This window comes from Prionailurus viverrinus, chromosome E1 (genome assembly GCF_022837055.1).
Source record: "Prionailurus viverrinus isolate Anna chromosome E1, UM_Priviv_1.0, whole genome shotgun sequence".
Lineage (NCBI taxonomy): Eukaryota > Metazoa > Chordata > Mammalia > Carnivora > Felidae > Prionailurus > Prionailurus viverrinus.
The window spans coordinates 47,117,992-47,138,439 of record NC_062574.1 but is presented as its reverse complement, the minus strand read 5'-3'; the positions used below and the strand labels follow the sequence as shown (position 1 = coordinate 47,138,439).

General features: G+C 41.0%; 1 protein-coding gene and 1 long non-coding RNA gene across 4 annotated transcripts in view; one reads left to right on the top strand and one right to left on the bottom strand.

Moving 5' to 3' along the window:
• Positions 1-4,756: 4,756 nt before the first annotated feature.
• SUMO2 (small ubiquitin like modifier 2) lies at positions 4,757-15,760 on the top strand. 2 transcript variants are annotated; one of them, XM_047833419.1, is made up of 4 exons: positions 4,757-4,921; positions 6,530-6,661; positions 12,514-12,585; positions 15,103-15,760. In XM_047833419.1, exons 1-4 carry the CDS (start codon positions 4,901-4,903, stop codon positions 15,163-15,165), a joined length of 288 nt encoding a protein of 95 aa, XP_047689375.1. In that variant the 5' UTR covers positions 4,757-4,900; the 3' UTR covers positions 15,166-15,760. The 2 variants fall into 2 exon arrangements, with proteins under 2 accessions (XP_047689375.1, XP_047689374.1); XM_047833418.1 differs by lacking the exon at positions 4,757-4,921 and adding an exon at positions 5,305-5,642.
• Positions 13,771-20,448, bottom strand: part of LOC125151908 (uncharacterized) — a 30,710-nt gene continuing 24,032 nt past the window's right edge. For both annotated transcript variants that reach the window (XR_007146980.1, XR_007146981.1), the window contains exon 4: positions 13,771-13,853. This is a non-coding gene — a long non-coding RNA (uncharacterized LOC125151908). The remainder of the gene's footprint in view (positions 13,854-20,448) is intronic.

The following is a 20,448-nucleotide window of genomic DNA, read 5'->3' as shown; positions in this document are numbered from 1 at the left end:
CTGCTTGAATCCAGTAACGGACAGAGAAGTAGAACTGGAGTGTTAATGGGATTAGAGGAAATTCCAGTGTAGAAGCTGCATTCAGGAAGCCCAATTTAGGCATTTTTGGTGTTCTCATGACAAGTATTACGTTACTATTGCATCAATAAGTCAGTAAATATTTATTGATCCCTGGCTATCAGGACTTTGTTACTTGCTGAGATTACAAAGTTGAACAGCAGTGATGCGTGCCCTCAAAAAGCTTATAGGGCCATCCTCTAAGTTATGTTTGTGTAATATGTACATTACTAAACAGTGATGTATGGTATTATGAAGTGGGACAATATTTCCCTACAGTTATACCCCAGCTGACACATTTAAAGTGTAATATAGCAGGTTCTTGGCTTTGACTGCTGGCACTATCTTGAGTCCCATCTTTGCCATGACGCAAAGATAGAAAGCTGGAAGTTTTCTATAATATCACCATTCTGCCTCCAGATTTCCTGCAGTATTTAGGCATTAAACATTCAGTGTTCACAGAGATAGCTCAAGTACTCAACTAACCTTTGTTAGAATGTAAAGGAAATTTGATGGTATAAAGTACACACTTTGGTTGTCTGTTATAAATTCAGTGATGTGTTTCTCGGTGTTTTTGGCAAAGACTTAAAGCTCAAACAAGACTCTCCCTGATTCTTGCTTTCCCACCCCTTGTAGGAATAGTGCTTTTTCTTTGGCAGCTGACCCTGAGGTCACCCTCTTCTTACCCTCTTACACAAATTATTGATGTTTAATTCGATTTCTGGAGAGGGCTTTCTTGACCAAGTTCCTACTCAACCACTAATGGTGAAAACACTCACCACACAGCTTCCTCCTCCCTCTCTTCTTCTCTTATCCTTTAGGACCCAGGAGCTGAGCAAGCAAGGTGTTGGGGATAAAACTGCCAACAAGGCACCCAGGTCTCTGCTTCCATGGAAATTTTATTCTGCCGGGACACAACCAAACACAAATTTAAGTCAAAACAACTTAACTGGTGCTCCTGGCACTACTCCAGGATTTTTTTTCCGCATGTTTTTTTCTCTTCCTTCTATAGGGATCTGTTATATGGTCCTGCATTAACTATGCACTGGGCTCTGAGCCAGAAAGCCCGAGTTCAAAAGGATTCCTGGCTCTACCACTTCAAGCTGGCTGATCAAGTTGCCCAAACTGTCTGCGTCTCATTTTCTTCTTCATCTGTAAAATGGGGATAATAATAATAATAGAGGTTTCCTGAAGATCTAGAACTTAGCACAGAATCCCTAGGTTATAATCACTCCATTAACATCTGCCATTGCTCTTCTTTTCTGTATTTACTACCCCTTCTACTTTCTTATTCTAAAGCACCCTTTTCCAGTGCACAGCCATCTCCTTCCCACCCCTATAAACATGATGAAGGGAGAAACTTTATTTTGGGAAATTTCTATCTTTTCACATTCCTTCCCCCCCACCCCCCCGCCTTGGAAATTGGAAAGAGATTCTCAGTATATAACTCCAGTAGATCCCCTAGGTTCAGCTCACACAATCCCAGTCTGCCATTGGAATATATATTGCTCACACATTTGAATATGCTTAACTACTTTTTGAAGGAGCTCCTCCTTTGCCTGAAGGTGATTTTGTAGTTTAGCGTAACTTTGGAAAAGAAGGATATGGTAAGATACACCTGTCGCCCAAAAGCTAAGGACTAAACAGTCATTTGATTATTGGAGGCCCTCATATATTAATAAGGGTAAGTTTGACATGACCTATTCCTCTTTGATGGTTCTGCAGTTTTACAAGGTTGGGAAGGTATGTAATGGCAACAGAAGACCTGGGTTCAGCAGACCAAGGATAGCATCTCTCTTTCTTTCTCTATAGTACTTGGCATAACACCCAGCATGTTCTTTCCCAAGCATACCATAGAAGCTCAATCAACGCTACTTGCCAACTGTCTGATATTGGGCAAGTTACCTAACTCTTTGACCCTCAGTAGCAAATAAATACCACACCTTTTTTGTAAGTGTGTGTAAGGAGAAAATGAGCTAATATTATTAAAGCCCCCCTCAGTGCCTAACACACAGCAGTTGATTCTCTTCCCCTTTCACTTCTTGTGTATTTCCTACCCACCACCAACTCCTCCCCCCACCACCACCCCCCCCCCGATTGATTATAAGTTATTTCAGTGAGGGACTTTTCCCAATGCCTAGCATAGGACCCTACGCATAGTGATAGCTTTAATATATTTACTCGTTCAGTGAGTCTTTGAATACCTACAGTGATATTAGAGTTGGTAGAGAGCGCACATTTGGGAACCCTGGGTAATTCAGTATGACCGAAGCAGAGACTTTCCAGGAGGAAATGATGAGAAAGCTAGAATGGTCAGCATGGATTAGCTTTCAAAGGGCTTTGTAGGTCTTATAAGACTTTTGGACTTTACACCATAAGGCAGAGGATTGCCACTGAACCAAGGAGTGGCAGAAACTTCTTTTATTTTGTTTTTATTTTAGAATGGCTTGTGGTTCTCAGGTCAGTGTGTGAAGAATCACCAGGGAAGCTTGTCAAAAAAAAAAAAGGGGGGGGGGTGGTGGTTCCAGAGCTACACTGCCTGAGAATATGCATTTATTTTATTTTATTTTTCCGAGAAAATGCATTAAACCAGTACCCTAGGGGCACCCGGCTGGTTCAGTTGGTAGAGAGCATGCAATTCTTGATCTCAGGGACATGAGTTCAAGCCCCACGTTGGGCATAGAGCTTGCTTAAAACAAAACAAAACAAAACAAAACAAAAAAACAAAAAAAGGGGCACCTGGGTGGTTCAGTCAGTTAAGCGTCCAACTCTTGATCTCAGCTCAGGTCTTGATCTCAGGGTCGCGACCTCAAGCCATGCATTGGGTTCTGCACTGGACATGAAGCCTACTTAAAAACAAAAATACCAACAAACAAAAAACAGTACTCTAGGTGATTCTGATCCATTCACATACTCAGACACAAGAGGGACGTACCTTACTGTAACAACAGCAAAAAAACAAGAGGCTATCGCAGTAGCCTTGGCGTAAGCTGATTTGAATTCGGGCTTCCCCTGCTTCCCCTGATCAATCTGCCTTCCTTGGCCTGTCTTACGTCTAGTAGGGCCTTAAGCTTCTTCTTCCCCACAGAGGATCAGCTGGAAGCCCAGCAAATGTAGACTAGCCCAGAGACCAGACATAGGTTAAAGAGAAGTAGCTACCTTTGCTAGATATTTGGCAAGTGGAATCGACAAGCCTCAGAGATCCATTGCAGGGGGAGGGGCCAGGGAGAAGGAGAGCCAGGAGTCAAGGATGCTCCCTGGCTTTCTGGCTTGGAGGAACAACAGTCGTATTGGTGTGCCATTCAGTGAACTAAGAACTCAAAGAGGGAAGGTGAAGTGGGGAATTTTAATTGAGATTTGCTGAGTTTGAGGTGCCTCTGGGACATCCAAGTGGAGATGTTCAGAGGTCAATTGGATTTATAGGTTGGAAGCTGAGAACAAGATCTAGGTTAGAAACACATTATTTGAGAATCATTAGCTAATCAATGGTAATAGAAGTAGGTGAAATCATCCCAGGAGAGACAACGGAATGATAAAAGGATCCAAAGCACGATGCAAGGACCATTTAAGGGAAGGTCTGAGGAGGAAACAAAAAATGGCAGTGGGATCAAGGACAGGCTAGAGTCAACAGCCCAAAGTCACAGGGAGGGAATTCAGAGGGGTGAGAAACTGGGAAGCACACTGGATTCAGCACAGAAGTCTGTGTGTGGTGACCTTGCAGAGAGCAGTTTCAGCGGAGCTCCGGGGACAGCACCAGATTGCTGTGGATTGAGGAGTGAGTGGGAGGTGAGGGAGTGGAGGCAGCTGGCATGGACAGTTTTTCAAGATGTTTGGCCAAGAATGGAGCGAGATTTGGTGGTAACTTAAGAAGGAAATAGAATCGAGGGAGAGTCTTTTTCTATGCTAAGGGAGGAACGGAAGAAAGCATAGGGACCAAGGAAATAATCAATAAAGCCTACCTAGAGGAGCGGGAGGTATCCACTGCACTGGAGTCTGGATTGTTTGTTCTTAAGACAGGAGGGACCTACTTCTTTTTTAACTTGACTGATTGGTTTGGAAGCTCGATATGGGGTAGTTCTCGGACGGATCCTGTTTCCTCTTGGAGGCTGGGAGCCAGGCCATGAGTAAGGGGTTTGTAAGGTGAACAGCGAAGTACGGGTTTACCAGCAAGACACGAGTAGGCACCGCACTGAGGCAGGAGACTGGTGGGAAGCGGGCTGAGGCTGAAGCTTTAAAATTCAAAGGATGAGAGGCTGAGTAAGTATGATGTTCCCACAACCGTGTGGAAAGCTGCATTTAGGCCACTAAACAAGAGGGTTTTTTCCAGAACCTCATGCTAGGGCTTTGACTTAGGCTCCCCCTTTCTCCTTTAGTCAGTCTGCCTTCCCCGGCCTGAGTCTCACGTCTAGGCCTCAAGCCTCCTCGTCCCCACCGAGGACCAGCTGGAAGCCATTTTGATTAAGCTCCACCACAGAAGGAGGACAATACAGCCCCGCCCAGAGCCAGGCGCGCCCCCGCGGCGGGCCGGGTGCGCGTGTCCGCGCCTCTTCCCGCCGGCCTGGCGGGCGCCGGGCCCAGGCCGGGGCGGTGCGAGGCGGGGGGTGGGGGTGGTTATGTAAGCGTTGCGCGCTCCCGCGAGCTGGCAACCAATGGGAAGCCCCGGCGGCTCGTGCTCGCGCACGCAGGGTGGGGGGAGGGAGCGCACGACGTGCGCGCGCCCTCTCCCTCCTCCACCGCTGCCGCCTCCTTCTTCTGCCGCTCCTGGTGCTGCTTGTGTGCTCGTTCGGTGCGGACCTGGTACCTCTTTTGTGAAGCGGCAGCTGAGGAGACTCCGGCGCTCGCCATGGCCGACGAAAAGCCCAAGGTGAGCTCGGCGCCGGCCTCCTCGCCTCGCCGCGCGGTCGGGGTCACGGCGCGGGCTAGGGTCCGGCCCGAGCCCGCCACGGGCTCCCCGCGCCTTCCTGGGCCCCCCACGGGGCTGGCCGCGGCTCAGGCCCGGGCGCTCCGCGCCATTTTCCTCCCTCCCCTCTTCCTCCCTCCCGCGCCGGAGGAGGCCCCGCCGCCCTCCCCCGCCCCCGGCCGCCTCGGAGTGCGCGCCGGGCGCGAGTTGGGCGGGCGGATCGCGGACGCCCGCGGGCCCACCGGCCGCGAGCGGGGCTCGTCGGGCCCGGCCGGCCGGGCGCGCGTGCGGAGGGGCGTTAGGGCGCGCGGTGTCCCCACCCTCCGCGGACCCCGCGCCGGGCCGCGGCGGGTGTTGCCGCCTTCGCGGTGGCGGGGAGTTCCCTCGGCCCGGGGCTTCCCCCTCAGGGGAGGGGGTAGCCGGCATCTGGGGACCCCTGCCCCGGGCCGCGCTGGCCCGGTGAGGGCTCGGGGCGAATCAATGGGCTGTCGATGGGTTCCCCATCGGGCCGTCGCGAGTGGCCGGGGTGTGGGGGACTCCCGGGGAGTGTTTCCCACTTTGATGGCCTCAGGGTCCCCAGGGGGTCAGGGCAGGGGCATTTCCCTGCGTGCCAGATAACCCCTAACCTGCGGAGACCATGCGGTTTCGAGAAGTTGGGAGGCAGATGTGCGAGCAGAAAGACTTGGTAGGGCTTAACTTTTTAACGCGGGTTTTGAGGCACCGGGAGGTTCTTTCCGTGAGGACTAGGGCACACTTCTTCCTGGCACACGGCACTTTCGTTTGATTTGTTTTGTGACACCCCCTCCCCCTTCCTTTCTGAAGTGATTTGGGGGCTACAGATTTCCATCTACTCTTGATTTTGGTGAACTTCAGGTAGGGTCGAAATTTACAAGGAAGAGTTGCAAGAAAACTTCATTTGACCCATGACAACAAAGGGGAGGGGAGCGTAAGAGCTCTGAACTGAAAATAAACAAAAATCAGGCTGCTCACAGAGGCGAACATTAATAGTGGTTCTAAGTTATTACCGCTGCTTGAAGAGAGAACCGACGGGTATTCATCAATTAGGTTTTTTTAATGTAGTTGAGATTTAAGTTCCTAAACAGAGTTTGTAACTTTTTAACAGAGTTGTAATGAATTATTAGTTGCAAGTTCTAGATTTTTATCCTTGCATTCGGTACTTAAAGCACTTTATAAAGGGAAAAGACACTTATTTTTAATCTTTTCGGGGCAAACATATTTTGAGAGAGATGCAACATACGCTCTTTTAGAAAATTCAGATTTAAGAGTTCTTGACAGTAAATTGAGTGGGACCCATCTTTAAAAATCGATTGTTATCGCTGATGGTATTACATGTTAAGGCTTCTTTTCTGTTTCTGTGACAGCTATTTAATGTCGTTGCTCCAGGATTTTTCATCTTTCAGATTGATTTCAGCGGCCGAAAACAGCTGTATGCTCTTTTATCATACAGAATGAGAAACCTGTTGATTTCTGAAGCAAGTTGGGCTGCTGCTACTTTAAAAGGTGTTTGTTTTTCACATTTTCCAAATTACACTTTTATTTTTCTTTCAACAGGAAGGAGTCAAGACTGAGAACAACGATCATATTAATTTGAAGGTGGCGGGGCAGGATGGTTCTGTGGTGCAGTTTAAGATTAAGAGGCATACACCACTTAGTAAACTAATGAAAGCCTATTGTGAACGACAGGTGAGGAAATGACATATGCACTTCCCATAAAACGTGTTTTTAAAAAAACCTTTTTTTTTGAGAGTAGACACTAGACTGGCATAATATTATAATAGACTTCTTTGGTTGAATGAATGCACTTATATACTTAACATATCAATTTTATCATACCCTTGGTATGTTGATGCTTCATGAAAATCCTTAGGATGGTTTGGCTAATACGCTCTATGATTCTAGTACTGTGCCAGAATGCATCAAATTATGACAACATGCGATTAGTTCCCGAGGGGATGTGATTTTACTTTTATAAGAAAATAAGGATGAACTTGATAAAATTTCTTGTCAGGCTCTCTTCTTTTTTTTTTTTTTTTTTTAAGTCTATTTAAAATTTGTGTGGCGTCAAAACAATTTATTTTGAGCATTTAAACCAGTTTGGAAATAAAGTTAAATTGTGAGTTTAGCGACATTGCAGTTTTCCTGAACCATATAAAATTGTTATGTTTTTTTAATAGTAGAGGTAAAGAAAGAAAGTTAACCTCCTGAGTCAGACAAAAACATTCCTATGTTATAGGGACATTTGCATTTTACTCAGGAATTAGTAAATAGACAGCAAAAAGAGGAAGTAATGAATAGATGCTGTGAGTTGAATGCCGGGTTTAAAACAAAGAAGCTTCCTTTAGTGAGGTTGAGTCTGTAACAATACAGAGGCAACTTTAAAGATGACTTTTGAAAGTATAACAAAAACTCTGGTACCTAGATCAGTTAATTCAACAATAACCTGGAAGAAGTATTTTTTTATTCAACCCTGAATACGTAACATGTAAAAGTTGGGAAAACTGTTCTTTTAGACTAAAATCAGTTGTCAGCATTGCAAATTGTCCTAAAAATAGGCTCAAAATAGAGTAAGATTTAAACCTACAGAAGTTGAGAGGTTGAGTTTGAGCTCATAGTTGGACTTCCTCCATGAGATCTAAGGGCATTTGGAAGAAACTGAAAATAAACTTCTTTTTGAGATTGAAGCTTTATTTTATGTCTGGTGTATTTATAATAATTTATAGTGAGAATGTGCTTATAATGCTTTTATCTTCACCATATAAATTAATTTTACAGCTCCCTGGAAAGACAAAGAGTTTTTAGTGTACTCTTGTTTGAAGAATTTTGGTGAAATCCACTTAAACAACTAGTAAATATGTACTTACTAGTTGTGCTAAAGAATTTTTGCTCTAGCATCTTAACATATTTGAACACTAGTGCCCCCTCAGGTTAGAGGGGGATTTTAAAAGATAATCATCTTGTAGAACTTTTACTTAGCACACCATTTGCAAAATAGAAGCATGCATAGATTTAGTGGTTTTCAACAAAATTCTTTGCATATTTTTTCTCGTTACTAAATTTTAGGTTTTATTTTATTTTATATTATTTATGGGGGGATAACGGGGGGAGGGGCACAGAAGGGGGGGGCACAGAGGATCTGAAGTGGCTCCATGCCAACAGCAGAGAGCCCTATGCGGCTCAAACCCATGAACCGTGAGATCATGACCCGAGTTGAAGTCAGTTGCCTAACTGAGCCACCCAGATGCCCGATAAATTTTAGGTTTTAGATGGTCATATTTTCCAACACTTAATATGAAAACTCAAACGTAGTGCACAGTTGAAAATACATTGAATGCTCATGTGCTCACCACCTAGATTTAACTATTAATATTTTATTATACATATCTATTGATTCTTCATCCTAAAATGTTCATATTTAAGACTTCCTGTATTTCCTGTTAGGGCCTTGAAAGAGTTTTTTTTGCTTACCTGATATTTACCAGATACTTACCATGTGCCAGGGCATTATACTAGGTGCCAGAAAAACAAAGACACAGAGCACATCCTGTGTTGCAGATTGTCTTTATAAGAGATCTATGAGATTGAGTTAGCTGGTCAATCAAGAGCTTTTGGGTTTTCCTGGTATGTTAAATTTAGTGTATTACTCATGTAAATAAAGTTTTTTGTGAATTTTTTCAGTTAGGTTTAAGTTGACTAAACTTGGGGCCACTCAATTTGCAGTATGGGAAAAAGAAGCATTGGTAATCCATAAAAAATGTAATTCCACTGCATATCACTTAGAATGCAGATATGATTTAAAGATATGATCCAGGAAGAATTTGAAAAGATTTGTTCTCAATTTCCTTTTAAGTTGAGAATAACCTCAGAGTTTTGATTGAAACAAGATTCCTGTTTACTTTTCAAATGTTTATTTCTCTCATTCTAAGAAGGAGGGAGTTGAAGAAGTATCACCTAATTGGGCTGATTCTCTACTCCCCTCTCTTTTTTTAAGTTAATGTATTTATTTAGAGTATGAGCAGGTGGGAGAGGGGCAGAGAGAAGGAGAGAGAGAGAGAATGGGAGGGGTTTGATCCCATGAACCATGAGATCATGACCTGAGCTGAAATCAAGAGTGGGATGCTTTGACTTTGAGCCACCCAGGTGCCCCTGATTACTTGCTTTTTAAGTGTAGATAGAGCCTTTCAAAAGTCTAAAATATTTATGCAACCTAATTTGCATAGCTAAAGGGTTTGTTTTGGTTTGGTTTGGTTTTTTGACAGTTGAGGATTCTTGAGTAAAGATTTCTTATCCAGATTAATTGAATGCTCATACTTTCTGCTGAACTCATTTGGCCTCAGATCTTTGGAGGAGTTGTAGTAGATGTCTAATAGGCATCTCAAACTGAGCATCTAGATGGGAGGTCAAACACTTGGGATCATCCTGATGATGCTTCATAACTCCTATAATCCACCAACAAATTCTGTTCTCTACTGAAACCTGTGCTGTTCAAAACTCAACAGTGTGCTGTCACAAGCCACATGTGACTTTACCACCTGAAACATGGCTAGTCCAAATTAATCTGTGTTGTATAGTGCACAGTATATGTCAGATTTTGAAAACTCATAGTGGAGAAAAAAGTAAAGTACTCCCGTTTCAAATGTTAGTTACATGCTAAAATAATAGGATTTTGAGTATGTCGAGTTAAAACAATATTTACCTGATTTTAATGTGGCAATTGGGAATTTTAAAATTGCATATGTGGCGCATATACATATGTATCCATCCATCCATCCATCCATATCCCCCGGTGCAAAAAGGTGGTTGTAATTAAAGCACAGGGACAGGACCTTTTGGGCAGAAAGAGCTTCCACATTGTGTTTGTGTTGGATAGTGCCAAGCCCTCAACCATTTTATTCCACTCTTGCTCAGTCACTAACCTGGGAGACTTTTCTGATTAATTCAGAGTGCCTCTGCTCCCATCACTTGGTCCTCTCAGCTGTTTTTTGCATTGATGTATATTTGTCTCTGCACTAAAATGTAAGCTTCATGAGCATGGGGTCTTTTTGTTTACTATTTCTTTAGAGCTTAGACCAGTACCTGGTTTATAGAACGTGTTCAGTAAATGCTTGTAAAATGATAGAGGACATTCAAACTGTCTCCAGAGATTGATTGTGAAGAAGTTTTCTATTCACATGAAGAATTAGAGTTTGCCCACTTGTCACCGTGTAGCCTTCTGCTGAGAGCATACAACTGCATTCTAGTGTGCATTTACTGTGACTTTCAGAGAGCATAGATCGATTCATTGGTTTATTCCAGTTCATTTTTGTGAAATGAAGGAATGGGGATCCAAAGAGATAACCTCACACAGCTCTTCTGTGGCACATCTCTGAAGCCAAAGCTCAGAGATACGATTTATTCAGAAGTGGAACCCAAATACTGGTTTAACATAAATTCATTGTTTGAGTTGACGTCATTTATGGAATTGGAAAGGCAAGTTTCCTGGGTTTTGGTTTTTGATCCTGTGGCGAAATAAAAGCTTTTATTGATAAGGAAAAGCATGAAGGAATACGATGTGTGTTCTGGACTGTGCTCCCCCCACCCCCCCTTGTTTTGAACGGCCATGCCATTGACCTAGGACCGTACTAGTAGATGTAGTAGAGGAAAGATCCAGCATATGGCTTAGTATTTTATTAAAGTAATGGGTTTTCAATGGAGTGTTTGCAAATATGTAATTAGTACTTAATGGCTTGGCATTTAATTCTTGGTTGCTTTGCATAATTACAAATTAAATTTGGATGTCATGAGAAATGAATTAAGGTTATGGATATCCCTTATCTGGTATGGGAATTGCTTGTATTCCTTAAGACAGGCTAGTCTGAAAGTGTTAGTGTCAAAGACCAGGGTTTGTAAAGGAAAGTAACATGATCTTCATGTTAGAAGTAGTTTTTTTTTTTTTAATTTTTTTTTTTTTTTTTTTTTCAACGTTTATTTATTTTTGGGACAGAGAGAGACAGAGCATGAACGGGGGAGGGGCAGAGAGAGAGGGGGACACAGAATCGGAAACAGGCTCCAGGCTCTGAGCCATCAGCCCAGAGCCCGACGCGGGGCTCGAACTCACGGAGCGCGAGATCGTGACCTGGCTGAAGTCGGACGTTTAACCGACTGCGCCACCCAGGCGCCCCTAGAAGTAGTTTTAAAGACAGATATAGTGAATCCTTGTTAAAGGAATACAAGCGTCCTCTAAGTATTGAGCACTTTGTTTCAGTATTCTAGTCCTAGGAATTCAGTTTAATTTTTTCTTAAGTAAATTAAAGCAGAGTGTTCTGTGTAACAATAATCACAGTTTGTAATTTGAGTATGATACAGGAGTGATTTTTTTTTTTGTAGGATGCTTCCTATGCTATTTTTCCAGTTAATATGTACACATATTATCTCCATACATATCTCCAAAGATAGTTTATTTTCCTATCTTCATTTGGCTGCAGTTCCCAACAGCTTTGCTGCTTTTGCTCCTTTCCCCTTCTTCCTACCCCTGTGTCAGGTAGGTAATGATGAGTACAACATCGGAATCTGCTTTGCAGAAGGGGCATGCTCAGGCTCATTTATCTCCTTAAAAACATAAAAATTTCTTGAAGCTAAACTCTAGTAATATAAATTTTAAATTCTCTTTTTGTAATGAAGCTACTCCTTAACTTAGTTTTAGGTGTACTTTTAAATAAAACAAATCATGGTAAAACGAATCATGATATTGCATTTCATCCATTTTATTCCATCAGTAACTTATACCCATGAGTACCAACTATGTGCGAGGAATACAGTATAACCAAGACAGTCTTAGGTTCTTGTCCCTCCTGGAGCTTACTTTGTAGTGAGGTTGACAAATAGTAATTGTTGGTCTGGGTAAGTACTAAAATGGAATTTACAAAGCAGGTGTTTCAAGCTTGTGTGTTTATGAATGATTTTAGGACAGTTCTAGTGGGAATGTCCTGCCTGCCCGAGGGTAAAAACTTGTTGAATTCCTGTGGTGTCCCTAGCATGGTGCTGGGTTGGGACACAGGTTACTTTTGCTTAGCGATAGGAGCTGTTTGGATAGAAATGAAGGTAAAGTGGCTTTAAGGCAAACTTAATCTTTACACTTACTTAGGTGAATTCCAGTTTTCATTATGAAGGGTGTTTTCCCCCCCATTTGGAGAGCTCTTTAACATGGATGGAAGAATGTTGCTGTATCTGTTAACTTTAAATTTCTTTTCAATATCTTTCTAACTCATTTATATGTACTGTTTGACTCAAGGTATATGATCTATCCAAGCTTGGATCTCAAAAGCAAAACAGCTTTTTTAAAAAGACCTTTTTTTAAAAAAAGATCACTTTTCCAAAGAAGAACAAACATGGTTCAAAGAAAGTGAAAATCCTACCAAATCTTTTTACCCACATAGAAATGTTAATGTATTGATTATTTATTTGGGTCCCTCTTTTAATATATTTGTGGCTAAATATGCATATGGTTTCAGTTTTTACTGTTTTCTTTGCATTCTTACTGTTTTTAAACTCTCTTGTAGGGTTTGTCAATGAGGCAGATCAGATTCCGATTTGATGGGCAGCCAATCAATGAAACAGACACACCTGCACAGGTAAAAAAAAAAATCTCTTTGTGCTAGCTGGAAAAGTCAGTGTGGTTTGTAATTTGCTCAACAGTCTTGTTTGTTAATTTGTGGACTTTGAGACATTGCAGTATAGTTCTTCACCAGAGTTCAAAACTATGTAAAATATGACCAAAGGGGCACAGAAGGGAAAATAATAGGAATATTAATGTTAGTATTTTCTCAGGAGATGTCAGAGGTTTTTAATATGCAATTATCGTTTTGTAAAACTAATAGGTCATTTGGTTGCTTTAATCCATTCCTCCCTATTGCCAGCATTATTCGGAGCAAATAATTCAGAATGTTGTTTTCATTGCTGCAGTTCTTGATGATTCTCCAGGCTCCCCCACAGGTGATTGGTTGGCTGTCGATCCTGGCCATTTTAACTTCTCATGCTGAATTCTCTTTGACCTGTCTTTGTCAACTAAAGGCATCTTTGGGCTCCCAACTGCAAGTCTCTCGATGGCTTAGTTCGACCAGTGTTGGGTTCTTGATAATAAGTGGCTTTCCAAAGCCTTCTGCAAAAGGTGACACAGTCTGATCCTTTAATCTCTTTACATATCACCTCAGTTCTTTCGCTTTGTCAGGGATCAGCTGGGCTGTCTTCCGTGGCAGAAGCTCTTTGTCTTTGTTTCCTTTTACCCTCTGAGGTTCTACTTAAGGCTTCTAGTTTGGGGAAAGAATATTTTGATAGAAACTTCAGTTGGAGCTCTTCTACTTTTGAATTTGTTTTTATCACTCCATAAAAACTAGCAAGTAATAAATATGGTATGAGTGAAGTAGCCCACCCTGGTTGTGGTTTTGTTGATAAACTTCAAAAATTTGAAATGTCTAAGTTGTACTTGAGGGAAGAATATCTTAATTTCCCTTGGGGAGTCTCTAAGAAGCAATTATAGTATGTAGCCACAAGGAGGAGCTGAATTCTGTTGGTGAATGAGAGACAGGAAAAAGTCTTTTATCCTTTGAAGGCATTTCAAGTTTCACCATGAAATTTAACATCCCAGGAGTTTTATTTCAGTGGATAGGCTGAAGACATGTTTTCATGGTTTAAAAAGAATAAAAACCCATTATGCTAAACTCTGATGTCGAGAATGTATTTTGTCTTTTGATGCTCTCGCCCACCACCATAAAAAAGGTTCTTGTTTCTACAGTGCTAGCTGCAAATATTAACTGTGAGGAGGATTTTTGCACAACTGCATTGTAAAATCTTCAAATTGAATTTGGAATTGAACTCATTGTAGTATTTGAGATTGAATTCACTGTAGAATGAAATTGATTCATTTTAGAATTATTCTCCCAGTACTAAGTAGCAGAACTGTGATAAATTAGAACATCTTAATGACCAGTTTTAATAGTAATATAATTATGTGCCCACCATTCTGTTTAAATACTTAACTTTCTTTGACTCATTTAATTCTTACAACTGAATGCTGTTTCACTTTACAAAGAGGGGATTGAGGCTTAGTCATTAACATTTTAATGCTATACCCTTACTTTTAGTATATTTGAACTGTGTTAGAAATGATTCCCTTTCTTGTCTTTATGTACCCAGGGTTCTTGTTCTATTTCCAAAATTACCAGTTTTTAGAAAGTATTTTTCAAAGGTAATTATCAGCATAATAAACCAATAACAAAGATTATTTCTTTTACAGCACTGCCATAGGTACCAAGACCTTTCCACTCTAAACATGGTTGTTTTATGTACAATGGGTGGGTAGTGAGCCTTACAAAACTTAGTTTGTGAATAGCATTTTAAAATTTAAATTAGTTTTTTAGTAAGTTTTTTCTTGCCATAACCTTCCCTTGCTGCACAGAGACAACCACTGTGCTTTGTGCATATGTGAGGATATATATTCGTGGTATGCACTCATGCGCACTCGCGCACACACACACTTTTGAAAACAAATATAATTATACTGTAACCACTTTTGCTGCTTACTTTTTATATTTGTTTTTAATGCAGTACTAGATCTCAGGAATAGTTCCATTTCTACACATATAAACCTATTTTTTAATAACAACTGTGTGCTTTTCATGTAAGAGTGTACTGTATTTCTTTGAGTTTTTTTTTCTAATGTTTGTTTATTTATTTTGAAAGAGTGTGCTCATGGAAGCAGGGGGAAGGACAGAGAGGAAGAGAGAGAATCCCAAGCAGCATCCCTCCGCACTGGCAGCAGAGCCTGATGCGGGGATTGATCCCACAAACCATGAGATCATGACCTGAATTTTCAGTAATTAAAAGTGAGGTGATTTAACTCCTGGACATAGCTTTTTCACTTAAAAACTAAGTTTTCTATACTGAAATAAAGAAGACCAAGTGAAAGACTAATTTAAACCCAAGCCTGATGCTACATTAAGCTAGGGGTTGTTTAAAATAACGAACACTGGAATTGGGTGGAACTTGTATAGTTTTTCAGGGTACTTGAGTCTGATAGTTACAGATTTAAGAGCTGATAATCAGTGACCCTCCATTTGTGGTTTTTTTTTGTTTTGTCTCTTTCATGCTAGTTGGAAATGGAGGATGAAGATACAATTGATGTGTTCCAGCAGCAGACAGGAGGTGTCTACTAAAAAGGGAACCTGCTACTTTACTCCAGAACTCTGTTCCTCCAGACCAAGAAGACATTCTCAATTAGAAAACCGCAATTTGGTTCCACCACATCCTGACTACTACAGTATAGTTTTCTCTATTCTTTCATTTTCCCCTTCCCCATTCCTTTATTGTACATAAAGTAACTGTGTATGTGCGCAAGCATTTTGAATTTTTTTTTTAACTAAATGGCCAATGGTATGTTTTGACCGACATCAAATGGAGATGGGATGGGGAAAAATACTGGTTCTGTGAAAATACCCCCTTTCTCCATTAGTGGCATGCTCATTCAGCTCTTATCTTTATATTCCAGTAAGTTATTTTGCTCTCACTGTTTAACAAAAAAAGAACAACATAAAAATCCTTGCATACCTTGTTCGATTGGAGAATTTTAATGTTTTTCATTTATCATTGTAAAACCAAGGACAATTTTATAACTTTTTTGTACGTAGCTGTTACATGTAGGGCAATCTGTCTTTAAGTAGGGATAAATTACTCTAAAAGAAATGAATCCTAGATAGTTTTCCCTTCAAGTCAAACGTCTCGTTGTTTAAATAAACTTCTTGTTTAAAATGAGCTGTTTTCTTTATTCTGAAGAATATTAAGTAGAAAAGTTGAAGCTTAGAAAAAGCCCTGAAATGAGTAGGCCTGCTAGAAGTAACATTTCAAGGAAGAACTAAAGCTACAGACAGGTGCAAAACAAAGAATAACAAAGTGTATAAATGACTAGCAACTGATGTTTCAGCCCCTTTGTTTAGTAAGCTTAGTTCCAAATCTGCAACTTTACTAGCAAAAATCGAGTCATGATGTGGATTTACTCCCAAGTCGAGTTCTGTGTAACACTACCTGGCAGAATGGGTTAGTACATGCAGCTAGGAAAAAACCGTGATTTTGCTAACTCTGTTGATAAATCACTCAGTTTACCCTTTTTCTTTTCTTTCTTTCTTTTTTTTTTTTTAAATGTTTGTTTATTTTGAGAGAGGGAGGGAGAGAATCCCATGCGGGCTCTGCCCTGTCTGTGTAGAGCCAGATGATGTAAGGCTGGATCTCACAAACCATGAGCTGAAATCAAGCTTAAAGGACTGAGCCACTCCCAGGTTCCCCCAGTCACTTAACCATTCTGACTCTCATGCTGATGAGTAAATATTTCCTAACCCCAAACAGAGTCTTTGTTCTTGAGAATGTTGAGGGACAGAAGGTATTTACATGTATCCACTCTTAAAGCTTTAAATACGCAGGGTACCACAGTTTTTAAATTCAAATATGGGGAAGGATACAGCTATAGAACGAATGAACAGAATATTAGAGCTGGAAAGATTTAGATTACCTAATTGTAACCCCTGTTTTAGAACTGAAGAAGCAGAGGTCCAGAGATGATTATGAAACTAGGACTAGAGAATAGGTCTGATACTTGTTCATTGTGTTCTTCCATATTGGTTCTCAAACAATTCCCACCCCTCCTCACCAATGTGGCCTTTTTGGGTCAAGTCCCCATTGTTCCCTTTCCTGCCTTGTCATTCACTTAGTTCACCCTACCACTGCTGTAATATGGTCTTTTTTTATATATATCCATTTTTATGGTGAGTGAGCTTCCCCAAAGATAGGTGTTCAATAGATTTTTTTTTTTTAAGTTTTGTTTATTTTATATAATCTCTACACCCAATATGGAGCTTGAACTCATGACCCTGAGATCAACAGTCACATGCTCAACAAACCTGGTGCCCCTGTACCATAGGTTTTGGACTTGACTCTGTATATATAGGAGTTAATCTTGAACCAACAACTTTTATTTTCTTATATGTATCGTGTTAACAATTTTTACAATTTATATTGTGCAACTGTGTGGGAAGCCTGCCCCCAAGAATTCTTAGATCAGGTAAGTGCATGTCTCTTGATTTGTTGCACTAGGTACTTACTGTTGAATGGTGGAATTTGGTGGTGCCCTAAATATTAAAAATTTGGATTGAAATTCACGCCAGAGAACTTTATTATGGAAAGGATTTGAACTGGGTTCTTGTTTAATTAGGAATTTACTAACTAATGTCATGGGTGCTTTTGCCATGTTGGGGGGGAATATGAAACTTCATGGAAATACTTGATAGAATTTTAAAAGCCAGAGGGTAAAGCATGAAAAGCACACAGATAATATAGTGTGTTGTGGCTTATTAATTAGTTGGGTCAGTGTATAACTAAAGATTCACCTTATTTCTGTTCTTAAATGAATTGTTCATAATTGAATTCCCCTATTTCACATATGTTGTAACCAAGAAAACTATGGGAAAATATGTGGAGCACTTTTTTTTTTAAGCTTTTATTTCTAAGTCATCTCTACACCCACCATGGGGCTTGAACTCATCAACCCTGAGATCTAGAGTTGCCTGCTCTCCTGACTGAGCCAGCCAGGCACCCCTTTATTTTGAGAGAGAGCACTAGCAGGGTAGGGGCAGAGGGAGAGCCAGAATCCCAAACAGCATGGAGCCCGACAAGGGGCTTTATCTCACAATGACCTGAGCTGACTGAAGTCAAGAATTGGATGCTTAACCTACTGAGCCATTCAGGGCACCCCCTTCCCCCTTCCTCCCACCCCTGGCTATGAAGCACTTCTTAACACTTTGAAAATAAGTACATTGTTGGGGCGCCTGGGTGGCGCAGTCGGTTAAGCGTCCGACTTCAGCCAGGTCACGATCTCGTGGTCCGGGAGTTCGAGCCCCGCGTCAGGCTCTGGGCTGACGGCTCGGAGCCTGGAGCCTGTTTCCGATTCTGTGTCTCCCTCTCTCTCTGCCCCTCCCCCGTTCATGCTCTGTCTCTCTCTGTCCCAGAAATAAATAAACGTTGAAAAAAAAAAAATTAAAAAAAAAAAAAAGAAAATAAGTACATTGTTGAAAATACTGAAAGTAATCTTGGCATTTTATTTTGGCTTCGGGGGGGAGGTTCAAATGATGGGAGTTACACTTCCATTTTGATTAATTGCTCGGACAATTTAGCTAAACTCTTTCTGGCTGCTGTCTCGTTGATACCCCACATATTTATATCCTGCAAGTAGCGAATTCTGTCTAAGTGAACACAGTTCTGTGTAGAGAAATGAGAAAATTTCTGCTCCGAAGCACCCCTACTATTCATACACGCTGCTTGACCCAAAACAGGGTATTCGCAATTTTTCAGAAAAAGGAGTGTCAAGTTGTTTGCTTCCTTGTTTTGCTTGATGTTTGTAGTTCTGTGGGACATTGTGACAGCAGGAGGTCAGTAGAAGGTAGAAACCCAGGATGTGAGGGAAGCCTGTTGGAGAGTTTCTCAAGGCCCTTGCAGAGTTTTATGGTGTATTGGAGAGGGTCAGCTGTGCTGCTGAGGATTATTTTTGAGTTAAGATCCTGCTGCTTTTAAATATGACAGTGATTCTAGGTTGTGGTTTTGCATCAGAATCCCCTGATGAGCTTTTAAAAATGTACCAATGCCGGGGCCCTACCCCCAGAAATGTATTTTCAAAGCGGTATGAAATTGAGAAGCAATTCTGGGAGGCATTCTCACAACTCTTAAGAGTTAAGCACCTTATGGTGAAGATTACATGAGATAATAAATATTTTAGCTGCCTAACATGGTCCCTCCCACGTACTGAACCCTTTAAAGAAAAGTATCTTCTGCGTTGCAGTAAGGGCTCTGTCAGGGTGCTGAGGCTTCAGCAGAATACCATAATCCGTACCGATGGCTTGCACTTAATGTAAATGAAAAAGGCCAAAGCTTTTCTGTTCATTTTTAAAACTGAATACAACCTTTGTCTTGTTATGTGTTTTAATAAATGCTTAATGCTAAATTGTGCCCTAATGAGTCTTTAAAGAAAAACAGTCTTCAGGATTTTAATGATTCTCTGATACTCTCAGAACCACAAGACCCATCCACAACATGCTTCAACATTCTGATTCTGTAGGTGATGATTTAAGGGGTAGTCTTCCGTGTTGTAGGACATACACATGTTTTATAGTGAGATTTCAGTCTGTATAGTGGTTAGCTAATAAAGAGTTCTTCAGAGTGGAACATAATTAGAATAGAGCATATAAACAGGTTAGGAATTTAATCTATTTGGAATGTGGAGTGTTATTTCCCGGTAAGCAGTGACATGTGACTACATATGAGATCATTTTAGGATTTCCCATACCCTTGGGGCCTTTATGAAACAGTTGAAAGTCTCAGAATTGTCATGTAATGTTTGCTTTCTTTGCAGTTCCTATTTTTAAGGCATTTTAGGTGGCCAACCTTGTCTCAAGTTACAGAATTTGGAATACTAAGAATTTTCTCACATTTTCCAGGGCATGCTGTTTTGAATTGTTTGATGTTTTGTAATTTTCGCAAAGGAGGCCAAATTCATCTCTAGGAGAGCAGGACAGATGGGTGAGGGGAGTTTTTTGCTTGTTTATTAAATACAGAAATAGCAGCATGGGATTGGGACAAGCGAACACACTTAATCCACACCATTTTATTCAGCTTGGTCTGATAGAAAGGGGAACTCATGGGAAAATAGGAATCACGCTCTCCTTCCACAATTCAGTGATTTAAAAGGATGTGAGAGTGGTGTGTCAGACCTAGTAGAGTGTATGTGCCATTTTGTTTACCTTTGACAGTGAAGGTAAAACATGACAGCCATTTTCCGTATTTGAGACCTCTCATATTTGCTTTGTGGTGAATGAGTTTCAAGAGAAAATGAATTCTTTCACTTGTCTTTCTGTGGCATTGATCTGCCTTTGTGTGTATGTGTGTGTGTGTGCATGCATGCGTGCAGCTAAGAAAAGAATGGACAGATGCATACTAAATTTGGCTTTAGGAGTGATGGATACAGAATGTATGTGTAAATATGTGTGGTTAAGTCACACATAAGTGACATGGGCACCCTGCAATCCTGGGGTTCAAAAGCTTGTTAGAAATACTTGTCAGTGAGTCATTCATTAATTCAGTTACTTAGTGAAGTTCAAAAGCATAAGACCAGCATTTTCTTTTAATAATAGGAGGAATGGAAAATATTAAGAAAATGTATCGGGGCACCTCGCTGGCTCAGTCGGTAGAGCGTGTGACTCTTGATCTCAGACTCCTGAGTTTGAGCCCCAGGCTGGGTGTAGAGATTACTTAAAAAAGAAAAGATGTATTAAACTATGGGGGAATATAAATAATTATTGTTCTTGTAGGTCAAAAATAGTTAAATGTCTGCAATTTATTTCATAGGGGCTCAACCTAATGTGTGTTTTGGATCAGAGGGAGAGACATTAACTAGGAAATTG

What these genes read in the sequence shown, in the direction of transcription:
- SUMO2 (XM_047833418.1), top strand. Translation starts at nt 5,595, where the DNA reads ATGCGGTTTCGAGAAGTTGGGAGGCAGATGTGCGAGCAGAAAGACTTG. An exon ending in AAGCCTATTGTGAACGACAG is followed by an intron (nt 6,662 to 12,513) that starts GTGAGGAAATGA and finishes ACTCTCTTGTAG; the next exon opens with GGTTTGTCAATGAGGCAGAT. An exon ending in AAACAGACACACCTGCACAG is followed by an intron (nt 12,586 to 15,102) that starts GTAAAAAAAAAA and finishes CTTTCATGCTAG; the next exon opens with TTGGAAATGGAGGATGAAGA.